The 19,212-nt window shown below is 41.6% G+C and overlaps 1 protein-coding gene and 1 long non-coding RNA gene across 2 annotated transcripts in view; one reads left to right on the top strand and one right to left on the bottom strand.

Annotated features, from left to right (window-relative positions):
* The window catches only part of chd1l (chromodomain helicase DNA binding protein 1-like), a 56,140-nt gene that overhangs the window by 36,136 nt on the left and 792 nt on the right, over positions 1 to 19,212 (bottom strand). Inside the window, exons 2-10 of the mRNA XM_034180595.1 lie at positions 16,199 to 16,311; positions 7,345 to 7,451; positions 7,140 to 7,251; positions 7,022 to 7,053; positions 6,853 to 6,934; positions 2,354 to 2,516; positions 2,070 to 2,225; positions 1,562 to 1,654; positions 1,363 to 1,459 (exon numbers count right to left, since the gene is read on the bottom strand). Of these exons, the coding sequence (XP_034036486.1) occupies positions 1,363 to 1,459; positions 1,562 to 1,654; positions 2,070 to 2,225; positions 2,354 to 2,516; positions 6,853 to 6,934; positions 7,022 to 7,053; positions 7,140 to 7,251; positions 7,345 to 7,451; positions 16,199 to 16,311 (955 nt within the window). The remainder of the gene's footprint in view (positions 1 to 1,362; positions 1,460 to 1,561; positions 1,655 to 2,069; positions 2,226 to 2,353; positions 2,517 to 6,852; positions 6,935 to 7,021; positions 7,054 to 7,139; positions 7,252 to 7,344; positions 7,452 to 16,198; positions 16,312 to 19,212) is intronic.
* On the top strand, positions 361 to 17,631 carry LOC117519265. Its single transcript, XR_004563230.1, has 3 exons — positions 361 to 371; positions 2,660 to 2,666; positions 17,552 to 17,631. It is a non-coding gene; the product is annotated as an uncharacterized LOC117519265 (long non-coding RNA).

The raw sequence follows: 19,212 nt of genomic DNA on the forward strand, positions 1-19,212 counted from the left end.
GCAGTAAACCAGAGATTATAGGTGCTGGTCATATAATTAGAATATCATGAAAATGTTGATTTATTTCAGTAATTCCATTCAAAAAGTGAAACTTGTATATTATATTCATTCATTACACACAGACTGATCTATTTCAAATGTTTATTTCTTATAATTTTGATGATTAGAACTGACAACTAATGAATATTGTGAAAAGGTTCAATATTGAAGAAACCTGGTGTCACACTCTAATCAGCTAATTAACTCAAAACACCTGCAAAGGCCTTTAACTGGCCTCTCAGTCTAGTTCTGTAGGCTACACAATCATGGGGAAGACTGCTGACTTGATGTCTTGTCTGAGCTAAAGACAAAAAGGACTGGACTGCTGCTGAGTGGTCCAAAGTTATGTTCTCTGATGAAAGTAAATTTTGCATTTCCTTTGAAAATCAAGGTCCCAGAGTCTGGAGGAAGAGAGGAGAGCCACAGAATCCATGTTGCTTGAGGTCCAGTGTAAAGTTTCCAGAGTCAGTGATGGTTTGGGGTGCCATGTCATCTGCTGGTGTTGTTCCACTGTGTTTTCTGAGGTCCAAGGTCAACGCAGCCATCTACCAGGAAGTTGTAGAGCACTTCATGCTTCCTGCTGCTGACCAACTTTATGGAGATTCAGATTTCATTTTCCAACAGGACTTGGCACCTGCACACAGTACCAAAGCTACCAGTACCTGGTTTAAGGACCATGGTATCCCTGTTCTTAATTGGCCAGCAAACTCGCCTGACCTTAACACCATATAAAATCTATGGGCTGTTGTGAAGAGGAAGATGCAACACGGCAGACCCAACAATGCAGAAGAGGTGATGGCCACTATCAGAGCAGCCTGGGCTCTCATACCACCTGAGCAGTGCCACAGACTGATCGACTCCATGCCATGCCACACTGCTGCAGTAATTCAGGCAAAAGGAGCCCCAACTACGTATTGAGTGCTGTATATGCTCATACTTTTCATGTTCATACTTTTCAGTTGGCCAACATTTCTAAAAATCCTTTTTTTGTATTGGTCTTAAGTATTATTCTAATTTTCTGAGATACTGAATTTGGGATTTTCATTAGTTGTCAGTTATAATCATAAAAATTAAAAGAAATAAACATTTGAAATATATTAGTATGTGTGTAATAAATGAATATAATATATATAATATACAAGTTTCATTTTTTGAATGGAATTACTGAAATAAATCAACTTTTTCATGATATTCTAATTATATGACCAGCACCTGTACTCGTATATCAACACTCAATGAAAATGCTTCATGCTGAACATGTTCTTAACTTGACATCAAATCTGCTAAAATCACTCCCACAGTGGTTAAAAGAGTCTCACTGACCCTTGGTATAGGTAGGCCAACATGCTGTCCAGAAGGAAAAGTTTCTGACTGGCTTCAACAAGGTGCTCCCCAATCTCAAAGGGCTCAGGCTCAACCCCTTAGAAGAAAATATGACATTTGGAAGCATTTCTTTCACATCAGCAGCTGTGTTATGAGAACTAAGGTCTGTCCTTTCAACGTTAATTTATCCATAGCTCACCGTCAAAAAGGTACGGATGGTCAACACACTTCCTCAACTGCATCAAGATGTTCAGCAGCCGTGTCTTGTTGGCCTGCTCATTTTCAAAGACCTCTGAAAATATTCAAGAGAAACATCTTTAAGCACCTGCTGACTTACTGTTACTTAATCAACAGAAACATGGTGCTTCTCAAGTGCAATATCCCTAGGCTCCTATGTGGAACACCAATCCATAAGTTTATTTTATGCACTGAAGACATCTGAGTTTAACATCAAAAATAAACATTATCATCTAGATGTTCCAACCAGGACCGTTCGTAGCACCTTTGCACCTTTGGAGCAGAAATATTATAACATGACTGCCAAGTGTTACTTGTAACCCAACTGTGTCCTGACACTTTAACTGTTTAAACATTAAATATCTCTGAATGTCTATTATTGGTTTTAGCCTTGGGAAGGCTGCACATATTTAGAAGGATAAGTCAACATGAAAATTTTTCAACCGACTGCTATAGTCCAGAAGTCTCACCAACATCCTTCATCAGAATTGCTTTGTAGTATTTTTTCTGCAGAGCAGACATGCCGTGATACACGACCACCTCTGTCTTCTGTGGAAGATCGAGAGCCACTTCTGACTTGATCCTACGAAGGAGGAAAGGCTCCAGCATTCTTTGAAGCTCATCAGCTGGAAAACAAAATATAGAGCATCCAGAGTAAAACATTTACCAGATATAAATACCAGTATTTAATCAAGTAAGTGTCCAAAGCTTATGAACAAATGTGAATGGAATACTGAGCTACTGTGCGCTATACCAAGAGCAGGCTGGTTCTTCACACTGGAGTAGCTGCTGACAAAGTGATCAGAGTCCACTGCTGTGAAGATGCTGGGCTGAATAAAGCTCAGCAGGGAGTACAGCTCCCGCAAGTTGTTCTGGATTGGAGTCCCTGTCAGCAAAACTCTAAAGCCTACAGAGAACTATAGAAAGACATGAACAAAAATTTAAAGTGTTTAAAGTGGGAAAGATGAGGTAATACATTTATATAGCACCAAATCACAAAAAAGCTACCTCAAGTTGCTTCACACAAGTAAGGTCTAACCTTACCAACCCCTAGAGGGAGCACACAGGTGACAGTGGCAAGGTAAAACTCCCTCTGATGATTTGAGGAAGAAACCTCAAGCAGACCAGACTCAAAGGGGTGACAACCTGCTTAGGTCTAACAGTTACAAGGTTTTTACAAAGTTTAACAAAATTTTATAAAGTTTGGAAAAAACAAAACATCAGCTGCAAAAATGTCAGGTATGGGATCCCACTATCAGTCCAGCATCCCGCTGTCCACAAACACCACTCTTGTCTCGTAATAAATCAAATCAAATCAATTTTATTTATATAGCGCCAAATCACAACAAACAGTCACCCCAAGGCGCTTTATATTGTAAGGCAAAAGCCATACAATAATTACAGAAAAACCCCAACGGTCAAAACGACAAAACTGGTTGGGGCTGAGGGGAGAGAATCAGGAAAAACACATGCTGTGGAAGAGAGCAGAGATCAATCACCAATGATTAAAAGCAGAGTGGTGCATACAGAGCAAAAGGAGGTGAATAAAAAAACACTGGCTGCATCATGGGAAACCCCCAGCAGTCTAAGTCTATAGCAGCATAACTAAGGGATGGTTCAGGGTCACCTGATCCAACCCTAACTATAAGCTTTTCCAAAAAGGAAAGTTTTAAGCTTAATCTTAAAAGTAGAGAGGGTGTCTGTCTCCCTAATCCGAATTGGGAGCTGGTTCCACAGGAGAGGAGCCTGAAAGCTGAAGGCTCTGCCTCCCATTCTACTCTTACAAACCCTAGGAACTACAAGTAAGCCTGCAGTCTGAGAGCGAAGCACTCTATTGGGGTGATATGGTACTATGAGGTCCCTAAGATAAGATGGGACCTGATTCTTCAAAACCTTAAAAACCCTGGCAAAAATTATGGAATCACCAGCCTCGGAGGATGTTCATTCAGTTGTTTAATTTTGTAGAAAAAAAGCAGATCACACATGACACAAAACTAAAGTCATTTCAAATGGCAACTTTCTGGCTTTAAGAAACACTATAAAAAATCAAGAAAAAAATTGTGGCAGTCAGTAACGGTTACTTTTTTAGACCAAGCAGAGGGAAAAAAATATGGACTCACTCAATTCTGAGGAATAAATTATGGAATCACCCTGTAAATTTTCATCCCCAAAACTAACACCTGCATCAAATCAGATCTGCTCGTTAGTCTGCATCTAAAAAGGAGTGATCACACCTTGGAGAGCTGTTGCACCAAGTGGACTGACATGAATCATGGCTCCAACACGAGAAATGAAACAAAGGAGAGGATTATCAAACTCTTAAAAGAGGGTAAATCATCACGCAATGTTGCAAAAGATGTTGGTTGTTCACAGTCAGCTGTGTCTAAACTCTGGACCAAATACAAACAACATGGCAAGGTTGTTAAAGGCAAACATACTGGTAGACAAAGGAAGACATCAAAGCGTCAAGATAGAAAACTTAAAGCAATATGTCTCAAAAATTGAAAATGCACAACAAAACAAATGAGGAACGAATGGGAGGAAACTGGAGTCAACGTCTGTGACCGAACTGTAAGAAACCGCCTAAAGGAAATTGGATTTACATACAGAAAAGCTAAACGAAAGCCATCATTAACACCTAAACAGAAAAAAACAAGGTTACAATGGGCTAAGGAAAAGCAATCGTAGACTGCAGATGACTGGATGAAAGACATATTCAGTGATGAATCTCGAATCTGCATTGGGCAAGGTGATGATGCTGGAACCTTTGTTTGGTGCCGTTCCAATGAGATTTATAAAGATGACTGCCTGAAGAGAACATGTAAATTTCCACAGTCATTGATGATATGGGGCTGCATGTCAGGTAAAGGCACTGGGGAGATGGCTGTCATTACATCATCAATTAATGCACAAGTTTACGTTGATATTTTGGACACTTTTCTTATCCCATCAATTGAAAGGATGTTTGGGGATGATGAAATCATTTTTCAAGATGATAATGCATCTTGCCATAGAGCAAAAACTGTGAAAACATTCCTTGCAAAAAGACACATAGGGTCAATGTCATGGCCTGCAAATAGTCCGGATCTTAATCCAGTTGAAAATCTTTGGTGGAAGTTGAAGAAAATGGTCCATGACAAGGCTCCAACCTGCAAAGCTGATCTGGCAACAGCAATCAGAGAAAGTTGGAGCCAGATTGATGAAGAGTACTGTTTGTCACTCATTAAGTCCATGCCTCAGAGACTGCAAGCTATTATAAAAGCCAGAGGTGGTGCAACAAAATACTAGTGATGTGTTGAAGCGTTCTTTTGTTTTTCATGATTCCATAATTTTTTCCTCAGAATTGAGTGATTCCATATTTTTTTCCCTCTGCTTGGTATAAAAAAGTAACCGTTACTGACTGCCACAATTTTTTTTCTTGATTTCTTATAGTGTTTCTTAAAGCCAGAAAGTTGCCATTTGAAATGACTTTAGTTTTGTGTCATGTCTGTGATCTGCTTTTTTTTCTACAAAATTAAACAACTGAATGAACATCCTCCGAGGCGGGTGATTCCATAATTTTTGCCAGGGGTTGTATAAGTAAGAAGAAGAATTTTAAATTCTATTCTGGAATTAACAGTGAGCCAATGAAGAGAAGCCAATATGGGTGAGATATGCTCTCTCCTTCTAGTCCCTGTCAGTACTCTAGCTGCAGCATTTTGAATTAACTGAAGGCTTTTCAGGGAACTTTTAGGACAACCTGATAATAATGAATTACAATAGTCCAGCCTAGAAGAAATAAATGCATGAATTAGCTTTTCAGTATCACTCTGAGACAAGACTTTTCTAATTTTAGAGATATTGCGCAAATGCAAAAAAAGCAGTCCTACATACTTGCGTAATATGCGCATTGAAGGACATATCCTGATCAAAAATGACTCCAAGATTTCTCACAGTATTACTGGAGGTCAGGTTAATGCCATCCAGAGTAAGGATCTGGTTAGACACCATGTTTCTAAGATTTGTGGGGCCAAGTACAATAACTTCAGTTTTATCTGAATTTAAACGCAGGAAATTAGAGGTCATCCATGTCTTTATGTCTGAAAGACATTCCTGCAGTTTAACTAATTGGTGTGTGTCCTCTGGCTTCATGGACAGATAAAGCTGTGTATCATCTGCGTAACAATGAAAATTTAAGCAATGCTTTCTAATAATACTGCCTAAGGGAAGCATGTATAAAGTGAATAAAATTGGTCCTAGCACAGAACCTTGTGGAACTCCATAATTAACCTTAGTCCGTGAAGAAGGCTCCCCATTTACATGAACAAATTGTAATCTATTAGATAAATATGATTCAAACCACTGCAGCGCAGTGCCTTTAATACCTATGGCATGCTCTAATTTCTGTAATAAAATTTTATGGTCAACAGTATCAAAAGTTGCACTGAGGTCTAATGGGACAAGCACAGAGATGAGTCCACTGTCTGAGGCCATAAGAAGATCATTTGTAACCTTCACTAATGCTGTTTCTGTACTATGATGAATTTGAAACCCTGACTGAAACTCTTCAAATAGACCGTTCCTCTGCAGATGATCAGTTAGCTGTTTTACAACTATCCTTTCAAGAATTTTTGAGAGAAAAGGAAGGTTGGAGATTGGCCTATAATTAGCTAAGATAGCTGGGTCAAGTGATGGCTTTTTAAGTAATGGTTTAATTACTGCCACCTTAAAAGCCTGTGGTACATAGCCAACTAATAAAGATAGATTGATCATATTTAAGATCAAAGCATTAATTAACGGTAGGGCTTCCTTGAGCAGCCTAGTAGGAATGGGGTCTAATAGACATGTTGATGGTTTGGAGGAAGTGACTAATGAAAGTAACTCAGACAGAACAATCGGAGAGAAAGAGTCTAACCAAATACCAGCATTACTGAAAGCAGTCGAACATAAAGATATGTCTTTGGGATGGTTATGAATATTTTTTCTCTAATAGTTAAAATTTTATTTGCAAAGAAAGTCATGAAGTCATTACTAGTTAAAGTTAAAGGAATACTCGGCTCAATAGAGCTCTGACTCTTTGTCAGCCTGGCTACAGTGCTGAAAAGAAACCTGGGGTTGTTCTTATTTTCTTCAATTAGTGATGAATAGTAACATGTCCTAGCTTTACGGAGGGCTTTTTTATAGAGCAACAGACTCTTTTTCCAGGCTAAATGAAGATCTTCTAAATTAGTGAGACGATAGATAATAGACAACAAACCACGAGCAGCGCTGTACCTCAGTCAGGATTTTGTGTAAGAGCGAGTTCTGATTCTTCAGCCTGTGAGCCTCGTCTACAACAACCACCTTCCACCTCCACCTTAGAAACAGAGTGCGGACACATTACACACAAACACACCATTCTAACATATTTTTTATGTAAGAATTAAATCCAGAACACACTCACCGTTTCAAGAATGAAGCATCTTTCATACACAACTTGAAATGAGAGAATTTCATTTTGTGTTTCAATTTCACCATATAAGGGATTTCATGCCAATTTATTTTCAAAATGATTCACATACTTCATAAGTAGTGAGCAGTACATGGAAGTCATGAGTGTTCGCTTCCCTCTGAAGCTCCGCCCGTCTCTCCTTGTCCCCTTTGTAACACAGCACGGTCAGAGCGGGCGCAAAGCTGGAACCAAGTCACATAGCTGTATTTGCTAACATTCAATGTAAAATTAAATGTGCTAAGTGCAAATAAATTCAGAGACATGTGTGATTTCACCATTCCAGCTCCTGTCTCCAGTTCTCCATTACAGAGAGCGGGCTCAGAACTAAAAATGGTCCTTTATCCTGAAGAGCTCCTGACATGTAGACCAGCAGTGAGACTGTCTGTTGGGACATTTAAAATTTTAATGAATATCTGGAATCACATTCTCTACAGTTCTTCTGAAATAAATAAATAACAATGATGATGTTCCACAGGCACACAGAGATGGCTGTTAAGATATTACAACTAGCTGAAATGTGTTTGATTGCAGTCACAACATACAGCAGCTTCATCACATTCTTAGTGCTTCCTTACAGCAGTGACAGGGCTAAAGGACACAGGTTTATTTTTTACAACCTTAGTTGTATTAAATAACAATTGTTAGCAATCAAGCCTCCGGATATTTACCTCCTTTGAGAATTGTGCTGTATGACAAAAAATAATCGTGTTTTCATAAAACTGCTAAAAACATTAGTACCAATAACACACCTGCAGCTGAGCTCCAAATGAATTCAAACCACACTTTCCCTTTCAAAATTATATATGTTTGGCACGGTGGATTAGTGGTTAGCACTGTATCACAGCAAGAAGGTCCTGGGTTCACTTCCCACCTGGCCCTTTCTGTGAGGAGTTTGCATGTTCTCCCCGTGTTAGTAGGGTTTCCTCCCCCAATCAAAAACATGCTTATTTAGGGTCTGCTCCTTTCTCTACCCCTGACCAAGGCAGCGTCTCTACAACTGGAGTTGGTCCTCGGTTGCTGGACTGTGGCTGCCCACTGCTCCTAGTGGTTGGATTGTGTTTAACTATAATTAGGACAGGTTAAATGCAGAGGACAAATTTCATTGTATGTACAGTAGTGTTCAGAATAATAGCAGTGCTATGTGACTAAAAAGATTAATCCAGGTTTTGAGTATATTTCTTATTGTTACATGGGAAACAAGGTACCAGTAGATTCAGTAGATTCTCACAAATCAAACAAGACCAAGCATTCATGATATGCACACTCTTAAGGCTATGAAACTGGGCTATTAGTAAAAAAAAAAAAAAAGTAGAAAAGGGGGTGTTCACAATAACAGTAGTGTGGCATTCAGTCAGTGAGTTCGTCAATTTTGTGGAACAAACAGGTGTGAATCAGGTGTCCCCTATTTAAGGATGAAGCCAGCACCTGTTGAACATGCTTGCTTGGTCACAGTCACATAGCACTACTATTATTCTGAACACTATTGTATGTCCAATGAAGAAGAAGGGACTTTTATTAAAGGCCCTTCTTCTTTATGCATGTGTGTATTTTATGATTCCATACAAAACACATTCTGTGGTGATATTATTAAATTTCCATCTAGACTATTTCCCATACCCCACATCTGTATTGACCATAATGACTGAGGCTAACTTGTAAAACCAATTCAGGGTCAATAACTGGTGTATTAGAACAGCTTTTACTTTGGGTCCTCTACTTTCAAAATAGTCTTTTCTATAAAATATGCATGTGCCAGCAGTGTGATAAACTGGCAGCTGGGGTGTACCCCATGTCTAGTCCAATGACCGCTGGGATAGGCTCCAATCCCCAAATAAATAAGCACATATAGAAAATGGATTGTTGTTCATAAGAGAAATGATTATTTTTGAACTCGCACATAATGCAATTATAGTCATGCTCACAATTACTGGCACCCCAACAGCGGTGGCATGGCAAATAGCAGGACTTTCTTAAAAAGGAAACATGACATTTTTAACTAGAATTTGAGAGAAGGCACATGAAAGACTGAAGCCAGATTTGATCAGTTCTATTTCATTCCTCCTGACCGCCAGAGGGCAGTGCTTGCCACCTGGATTATCTCACGCACGCATTCGCTGAGGTCGAGATCTTATACCAACAAAGTCATGTTCGTGGCGTGAACTGGGTGAAGTCAGGCAACAATATGTAAATCCCTGTCACCCAGCATTCAGTTCTTTTTCCATCTCTTGCATGAGAGCAGAAGGTCAAATTATTGTGGACTGCTTGTCTTGTCAGAGAATCTCAACCATTTTGGTTGGGGCTACACATATGCGTCCTCCAGAGGCTGCAAGACAACTATTTCTTTTCTCAGCTAGGCTACCACTCATGGTGAGTAAACGATTGGTGGCTTAACTTGTTACCGCTAATGTTTGTGAGACAAGCTGGGACATGCTGTGCTGTCTGACCACTGTGATGTGAATGTTTCGCCGTTTTGGTGGCTTAACCCAATGGCGTTTGTGTTAGTCACACACTGCCGGCATATTTTTTATATTGAGCTGCACGTTGTGCGTGTTTCCCGTAACGTAGCTGGGACGTACCATGACAACTTGGCCACTCTGATGTGAGTGTTTATCCCACTTTCATTTGGTAGCTTGGCATATTCTTTCATAATGGACTCCCACGCCTTAGACGTAGACTCTCCTCAGGCATCAGCCTGGGCCATCTGTTGTAAAGTAGGCCATTCAGTTGGCCCTGTCACAGCTTGGCGTTGATGCTCCTCCCAGAGACTGCTCCTTCTAGTGCCTGTTCTAAGGTCAGTCAGAAACCGGTGTTCAATGTCCCACCCTCTTTACCATATATTGAAGAGCTTCATATGCACTGATATGATCCTAAATCTTTCACCCGTTTTCCACAAGATTGGAGGGCACTGTGTGCAATGAAGGATGTGACGCAGTATGGCTTAGACCACATGCCATCAGTTGACAGTGTTGCTAGTACACTGGTTGTGTCACCTGCTAATGCTGACCGACCAGAGGTCTCAAACCGGTTCCAGAAAGGGCCGAGAGGGTGCAGGTTTTCTGTGCAACCACCCACTCCAGCAGGTGATTTCACTGATTAACATTACATTGAGCAGGTGAAATCAGTTAATCAGTGAAATCACCTGCTGGAGTGGGTGGTTGCACAGAAAGCCTGCACCCTCTCGGCCCTTTCTGGAACCGGTTTGAGACCTCTGGTGTAGGGTCACTGATGAGCTCCTTACCAAGAGCTATGATACACCATATCATTCCTCTGGAAATTGGTCATCTAGGGAACTCCCTGTCTCACCTTGACCTTGCACTCTCAGTCTCTCCAGTATGATGACGCTGAAAGTGAAACACAGAGCCTGAGTAATGCTTGAGTCCAGGCTTTCGTCTACATGTCACAAGTGCTTGGCAGGTTGATGTCCACCCTGACCATTAGCCATCGCCATGTAGGGTTGGCCCAATTCCCACTGTCTGAGACATGGAGGGGATCACTACACACCCTGCCAAGCCACGTTTTTTGGGTCTTCAGCCCAACAGACCTTGAAGCGTGCTGTTCAGGCAAATGGGTCTCACCAGCAATTTGCTGAATTACAATAAACTGCCAGGCACCAACCTAGGCATGCAGGTGGCTTCCGCCCTGCAAATGGACATGCCTCCTGGGGTCAGGGTCAGTTTCGTCAGCCCTCCCAGCAGTCCACCTTTTGGCCACCTAAAAGTAGACCTCCCAGAAATGTCCGGCGGGACCACCAGGACCATCATGACCGCCCTCAAAATTATAAAGGGACCGCAGCAGTCGGGCGTGACACCCAGTACCAGGCCATAAATAATTTTTCCTGGAAACAGCTCAACTGGTGGTGGGCCTTAGTCTCAGACCAAAGGGTGGTTTCCACATTGGTCAGGGGCTACAATATTCAGTTCAATCATCATACCCCCAAGTTAAATGGGATAAAAGTTACAGTTGTTACAGACCCAGAGAGATCTCTTGTTCTCAGGCAGGACTTTAGAGGTCCTGAAGAAAGTAGCCAACAGGTTCTATACCATTTATTTTCTGTTCCAAATAAGGATGGTGTTTTTCATCCTATTCTCAAACTCAGAAATTTCAATCAATATGTAAAGGCATATGTTCCTTCGAAGGATGGACGTGCTAATTAGGTATCTCTGTGAATTTCACAAAGGGCTCCTTGACTCCAAGCCAACAGTTTTGTTGGCATTACAATCGACTCACTGGTGATGAGCGCTTTCCCATCCCCACAGAGAGTGGACGGTACTCTCACTGTGGTCTCCCGTGTTCACAGGAATGTAAGACCCGCTTACGGTCTGCTCCTCCAGCTGATGGAGAAACTGACTGCAACGTCAGCAGCCATACCTCAGGGACACCTATTTTTGTGCACCTTACAGATGTGGCTCAATAGCCTGGGCCTCGATCCCAAGCTGCATCAAAACAGGTCTGTGCATACTACCGACCGGTGCCTTTGACACCTTCAGCTCTGGGCAGACAGGGAGCTCATGACATATGGTGTTCTGCTGGAATGTCTGCCCTCCCATCAGGAGGTTGTTCTAACACGTGCCTCACTTTTAGGTTGTGGTGCAGTGTGGAACCACAGAATGGTCAGGGGGTGTCTGGAGCCCTTGGGAGAGGCTTCAGCACATCAATGTGTTAGAGCTGCGGGCTGTCTGGCTAGCTCTGAGGCATTTCTCCTCTGCCTTAAGAGGGGCAACATGTACTTGTTCGGTCAGACAACGCATCAACAGTCTACTATATAACCCATTAAGGGGGCTCCAGGTCTGTTCATTCCCTGAGGGAAACCCAGAAGCTCCTCCAGTGGGCTTTGCATCACTTGCAGAGTCTCAGACCTATGCATCTGCTGGCCGTGCAAAGCTGTGCTACAGGTTTGCTCTCACGACAGAAACTGCCAGTGGGCAAGTGGTGATTGAACCCAGATGTGGATCAGATGATCTGGGAATGGTATGACAAGGCGGAAGTCATTCTGTTTGCCTCAAACACCTCAACACACTGTCGCCTGTGGTTTTGTCTCTCTCAGAACCGAACAGCTCCTTGAGCCAAGACACTACAGCTCACCCTTGGCCGGGCCATCTCCTATATGCATTTCCTCCTCTTGCATTGGTCATGCTGACACTACACAGGATATGCATGTGCAATCACACAGTGTTACTGGTAGCCCCATACTGGCTGAGTGGGACATGGTCCCCAATGATTCTATTGCTCCTCAGTGGGGAGGAGGGACCTTTTGTCGCAGTTGGAGGGGTGCATTTGGCATCCTCACCCAGAACACCTTTAGCTGTATATGTGGCACCTGACGGGGTATTGCAAAACTGCACTGGGTGTCTGTGCGTCCTCCACTCTGGCATTATATGGTAACAGATGGAAACCTTTTAACCGTTGGTGCAGTAGTACACGAGGTGTAGACTCAGAGCATTGTTCTGTGCCAGTGATGCTTAGGTATCTTCAAATATTGTTTGACAATGGTCTTTCTGTCTCTACTATGAAGGTCTACATTGCTGCTGTCTCTGCTCGGCATATTATGGTGGATGGTCAGTCAACAGAGTTGCACTAGTTATTACAAACAGCCAAGATGTCACTGCTACTGAGCCATTGAGTTATCAGCCGGTCCATCCATCTACAGGCATTTCATCCCTCAACCCGGAACATCCCCAGGATGGCAGGAGAGCAGAATGTGATCAATCTTCTACTCTCGACGGTCAAGCTTCCAACTACTATCATTCCTTCACAGCCAGAGCCAACTCGATGCTCTCTCTTTTGCTTGAGCCATGGTGTTTATCGCTCTTTTCCTGTCTCTTCCTTTTACTCCTAGGGCTGCCATCGTCTTCCAGCAGGACACTGCAGGGAAACCACATGCTCCTACTTCAACAGGGAAGTTCCATGTTCATCAGCCTTGATGTCTACAGTCTTCCAACAGCTCGTCATACTTTGCAAGCTTCCCACCATGTGCTTCTTGGCATCAGGTCTCCCATGGTACTGTTAACTCAATGAAGAGTAGTTTCCTTGTACTCTCTGAGAATAGCAGAATATCTGGTCAGAGGGTTGTCCCTACTATTGATGGAAAAATAAGCTTCTTTTCAAGGTCAACCATCAGCTGCCAATCCTTTGCCATGCTTAAAATTCCACCTCTTGGCTGATGTTTAGCTAAGGCATGTTCTCCACTTCTGACAAAGTTGATGAAGGCTGGCCATTGTCTTTGTGATCTTTCTTCCTTTCAGTCCCCAAAATCTGGGCCAAAGCTCTCCACACCTGGTCATGTCTCCACCAATATCTTCCCTGGCTCAGAGTAACCTGACATGATGACAGAATGTGCTCTAGGTTGGCTGGTTTCTGACATAGCTGGCATGATGGATCTTCTATCATTCCACAGTTGTGCAGGTTTGTTGGTGTAGGAAGTACGTCGTACACAGATCTCAACAAGAACTGCAGTTGGAAAGATGTGTATTTCCATACTTGATTCCATGTCAACTCTCTTTGCTTAGTTTTCCACTTTGACCAGGCTCCTTGGTTTCCCATCTGCACTGCCCGTACATATCTGGTTTCTTCCTCTTTCTTCCTTATCTCCTGTTGGACAAGTTGTCTTCTGTCCTTAGGATTCGCTCCTTTCCACCTAGTTGTGGGTTCAGTGCCTAGACCTCATCTTCCTTTGCACACACTTCCTATCATGTCTCTGCTGAAGGCAGGATTCTGCTTCTTCTACAGCTTCAGCTGCCCTCCATTTGTTTCCTGTTTGTATTTTGAATCCTGCTTCCAGGACTTTTGCATCTTTAGAATCTTTCAGGGCCATAATTAGGCGTGCCTTCCCCGTCTTAAACTCCTTCACAAGTGATGAGAGTGGAAATCGAAGCTTTGCTGATTTGCAGTACAGTCCTGTTGAGGAGAAGCATTGTGGAATTCCTAGCCACCTTCTAAGAAATCTGTTGATTTTCCTCTGTTGTATAATCGGCAGGAGACCACTGATGTGTGCAGTGAATTTGGTGGAGAGGACAGCTCATATGGATAAAAATAAGGTAGCAGCTCGTTGTCTGCCTTCCTGAAGTTAGAAACTAGTGTTCTTTGTTTTTCTACAATGTTTCTGTCCTCTGTGAATTTGACAGGTGGACTGTCCAAGTCAACAGTCAAACTCCTCACCTGACACTCTCCCCGAGCAGGACACACCCAGCGGGACCGGGCGCATGACTATCAAGAGCTGCTCGGATCACCTCCTTAGACTGTGGTGACCCCCACAAAAAAAATAAATAAATAAAGTCATTTTTGTGGAGATCGGGTTTGTGATCAAAATTTCCTGCAGTTACTGAGCCGTAAACTGAAATCCATAAACTACTTAAACTGAAAAAACACACACACACATACATAAATATATATATATATATATATATACACACACACACACACACACACACACGTTTTGGGAGATATTTTTTCAGTATTCATGTTTTGTCCACTTTCTGAGCTGCTCCGAGAGGTGTTCCACTGAACGACATCTGTGCTGCAGCAACATGGACGTCCTCCTGTACTTTTGCCAGCTTGTACAGAGTTAATGTAACTGCTCCTCACCCTATGACAACAGCTGTATTATCGGCTTCTTCAAACTTCACCCGAGGTTCGATAAGGGCAGATTCCTCATGACATTGGTGGTAGGTACGAGGTGATCCAGGTGCTAAGCACCGCCCCCTGGCGGTCAGGAAGAATGAAATAGAATGAGTTACGTATGTAACTACGGTTCGATGAATTCCAGATGACTGCCAGAGTTGGTTGTCCCTCTGAGTCTCGTCAATAGATTCCAAAAGAACAGAATGCTGGATGACACGGTCTTATATATGGTTGCTGACGTCACCCAGATCACGCCCACTAACATGACTTTGTTGGTATAAGATCTCGATCTCTACGCATGCGCACGTGGGATAATCCAGGTGCTAAGCACCGCCCTCTCGCGATCATAGACCCTGTAATTTCAGTTTAATAAATAAATAAACAAACAAACAAGATGACTGTCAGTTTTCCACAGAATCTTCAAAAATACCTGATAGATTAAATGAAAACAGTTGCAGCCCTCCTGGAGGATGAACATTGACTAACAAAAAAAACATCTAACAGCTGAGCATTTACGCTTGAGGCTTGAAGTTGAGGTTAAAGGTATAGTATAGTTTTTTAAGATTAAAGAAAAAAATAATTTTATTTTGCACAACTGTAATTTTATTCCTTAGCATTTAGACAAGGGATTCATATTATAATATTGCCAATATGATTAAAAGTCATGCTGTCTGGAAACGATTTAGAATTTCAACCTCTGTAAGTAAGTCCCTTCGGCTGCTCCCTTGTTTGCACTTGGGGTCGCCACAGCAAATCCAAGGTGGATCTGCATGTTGAATTGGCACAAGTTTTACACCAGATGCCCTTCCTGACGCAACTCCACATTACATGGAGAAATGTGGCAGGGGTAGGATTTGAACCCGGAACCTTCTGAACTGAAACCAAGCGCATTAACCACTTGGCCACCACCCCTGCCGAATTTCAACCCCTGAAGGGGACAAATTCAAGGGATCAGATGCTATGACCAAAATTTGGTAGATTTTTGAAGTGATTTTTCAAGAAATCTTATAAGATGGGTCACAGGTAATCTCAAAACCTCACACATGTGAACACGTGCTTCCTCCTACAGTTAGTCTGTATGACAGTGATGAAGGAAAAAAACAATATTCAGTACGGAATTTCCCCCCAGATACATATGTCCTCATCATTAAAATGAGCTGTAATTTTGCCACATATTACAAAAATAAGCCTACATTAAAATGCTTGAATTTCAGTAGAAACTAAATTTTCTCAATTTTGTGAAAATTGAAAAGCCCTTTAGCTTTAATGGCCAATGTGACAGTAACCTGACTGAAGTACATGCTATCCTAGGAAGTGTCTACACATCAAGTACAATTTCTCAAGCTATTACAATACAGAAAATGTGGCATGAACTACTGTTTGCTAGCAGATGGACAGACAATGTGAAGTTATAGTGAGGCTGAAGTGGAAGATGACAAAATATGCGAGGTACTAAAGAAAATCATGGAATCAACATTTATAGCCATTTTAAAAACCTGAGAAATGTCACACCTGACATGTTTTCCCCAAACCCATCTCGTCTCCTAAGATGCAGCCCTGCTGGTTCGTCAGGCACTGGGTTAGCCACTGCACACCGTCCAGCTGGTAAAGTCTCAGCTGGATCCCTGTGAGGAGAAATAACTTATTACAGCTCTCTAGTTTTGATGTGATGTAGATAAAAGGGAAGAAAACTTTTTTTTTTCTTCCGGTATTTTAAACAAAGCCACTATTTTCACCCAGTTCATGCACAACTTTAGTGGTATTGATGCTATGGAGTGAAGTGACACCAAGGAAACAGACTGAAACTACTGATTTTGAATCAGCTGGGAAAAAGCAAAGCTCTCACTCAGTGCCCGAGTCAAATGACTAAGAGCTGATCTTCAGCTTGCAATTAAGTGACATTTTCCTGCAGCATGATGTTGTAGGTTTGTCAGAAGGACAACATTTTAATTTCCATTTTTATTTTCAGGTAAATACTGTTTTCCCCATTTAAGGCTTTTTAAAAATTTTACATTACCCAGAAATGACAGAAAATTAAAAGCGCAATTATTAATTGAAAGATTGCAACACCCACGCTTTACATTTGATACAGATTCATGCAGATTCATTCTCTGTGATTCAGTGATACCATAAAATGTGGCTTCTGTGTGGCCTTGACATCTGAGTATGAGTTATACAGTTATGACTGAGTTTGACCTTTCAAAGCACACAAAGTCAAAGGTTATCTGATAATTAGAAAGACAGAGTAAAGGCCCTGTCACACACCTTGACGATCTAGCCAGTGCATGCCGACTGTATAAAAAACCCTGGCATATGCTGGCATACGTCTAAGCACTGTCACACCTTGACGATTTATCCAGCATACGCTGACAGTCCTGTTTCTACCCTTACCAAAAAGTAGTATATGTAAGTATGTTTCAAGTATACTTCTAGTTTACTTTTTATATACTTATAAGTACTATTTTTTGGTAAGGGTACTGTGTGGTTCAGGTTGGTCAGAACGGTTAAGTCTGCGTTTCTACCGCAGGCAGAGCCCTTTTGCTTGGCAAGTGGAACACTTAAATATTGATGAACACGTCACCCAGCACGCGTACACTGTCGCGTGGGTCTCCACTCCACATGGAAACAGAGTAATTTAACATTATTTTATTTTATTCTTATCTTGGTGGATCATGGGATTTATTTTCATAGCGTGCAGACGGCTGATGAGTCAACTGATGGCTGAGGTAAACGCTGTGAATGAAAGAATGAAGCGCTGTGACTCTTTAAACTTTTAAGCACTGGTCACGGTCTGATCGGTCCCCCCATCTGACTGATCAGACAGGGGGACCGATCAGACTGCATCGAGGGACTTGCTTTAAAAAGCTACACTTCTTCAGCCACGATAAGGAGCTAAAGTATTTTCAGATGTCGTTTTCCAGAATCAGGACACTTTATGTGGATAAGCTCAGGATGTGATGATGTATCTGCCATATTTTACCTTGTGTGTGCTTTTTATATGTGTTCATGTACCGGGCCGGCTTATGTGTGTTGTTTGTGTGTGTCATCTGTTGTCATGAGGCCGGTCATGGTTTGCTCAGCCCTGCTGTTGACCTAAGGCAGGACATACATCTGGAGCTGGTCCCCGGGCGCCTAAAGGCGACTTCTGCTCCTAACTGGCAATTAGGATGGGTTAAATGCAGTAAACACATTTCATTGTGCAGGGAACATGTTCCTTTGTGCATATGACAATAAAATTCTTTTGAATCCTTTGAATTGAATAAAGGAACAGGTAAGATTAAGAATTTATATTTACTCCATGTGTGAAAGTTTCAAATATTAAAACCAGTCTGTTTGCATGAGGACACAGCTTTCAGCCAATCAATGGACAGTATTAATGGACGTATTTCGCCTTAGGAGTAGCTAAATTACAAGAAACATGTCAACAATCGCATAACTTACCTACAACTTATGTCCCGCAGGTGTGGACTGTATGAGTCATACACTGGCATACGTTGAAAATTTTAAGCAAGCCCAAAGTTTTTCGAGGTGCTCAGAGTATTACGACGTATATCAGCGTGCTTCAACGTGCTCTTAACTTATAAAAAACTTATCCATAACTTATTAGACACACGCCTGCATATGCCCAGCATTTTAATACGGTCAGCATACGCTGGCTAAATCATCAAGGTGTGACAGGGGTAATAACCATAATTATCTATTTCCTCAATATAATACCCATTCTAAATATCCCCTATACATAAGCACGGGGCCAAAACTGTGACCATGGCCTGTGACTTGGACTTTTAAATGATTTCTTTTAAATCAAAATCATATCACTGTTTTTGGCTGAGCCTCATTCATACCAAGTTGACTTCCATGTTCTGGAAATGTGATTCTACACCGGCAAGCAAATGGAAGCATACAAAACCTTGGAAGCTCACAAACATTTCACAAATGGATGGGTGGTTGATGTTAAAACCAAAGGTATTGGAGACAACAGAGTCTTGGTGTTTGCAAGGGTAACTTCATGCAGTGATAAAATCATTTGTGTATATAAAATTGTAACAACATACTAAACATGCTATTTATCAACTCTACTCATACTTCATACATGGGTGATTCTTTAACTACAGGCACTATTGGCCTTGTAAATGTAATTTCCACCACACCATTGCCTTACAATATAAAGCACCTTGGGGCAACTGTTTGTTGTGATTTGGTGCTATATACATGTGCTCTGATGTTACTGTTTATCTCCATAGAAACTACCCAAACAATCTTTCATACAAACTTTTTAAAGGGACATTATTGTTGTGGTGGAAATTACGGCAATAGTGTGGGACAACTACATTTCGTTTAAAAAAATCACAACAGTTGTATGACATTGAATACCCCAATTATGTTTTGATTATTTTACTGATATTTTAAAACATTAGAAAAAACATTTGTTTGCTATTCATTTTTATCATTGAAGATCATAAGTCTGGGTGTGGGGCAAGAACAAAATGGCAATATTTGCATATAATGATGCTGAAAAAAGGTGA

This window comes from Thalassophryne amazonica, chromosome 10 (assembly GCF_902500255.1).
Source record: "Thalassophryne amazonica chromosome 10, fThaAma1.1, whole genome shotgun sequence".
Taxonomy (NCBI): domain Eukaryota; kingdom Metazoa; phylum Chordata; class Actinopteri; order Batrachoidiformes; family Batrachoididae; genus Thalassophryne; species Thalassophryne amazonica.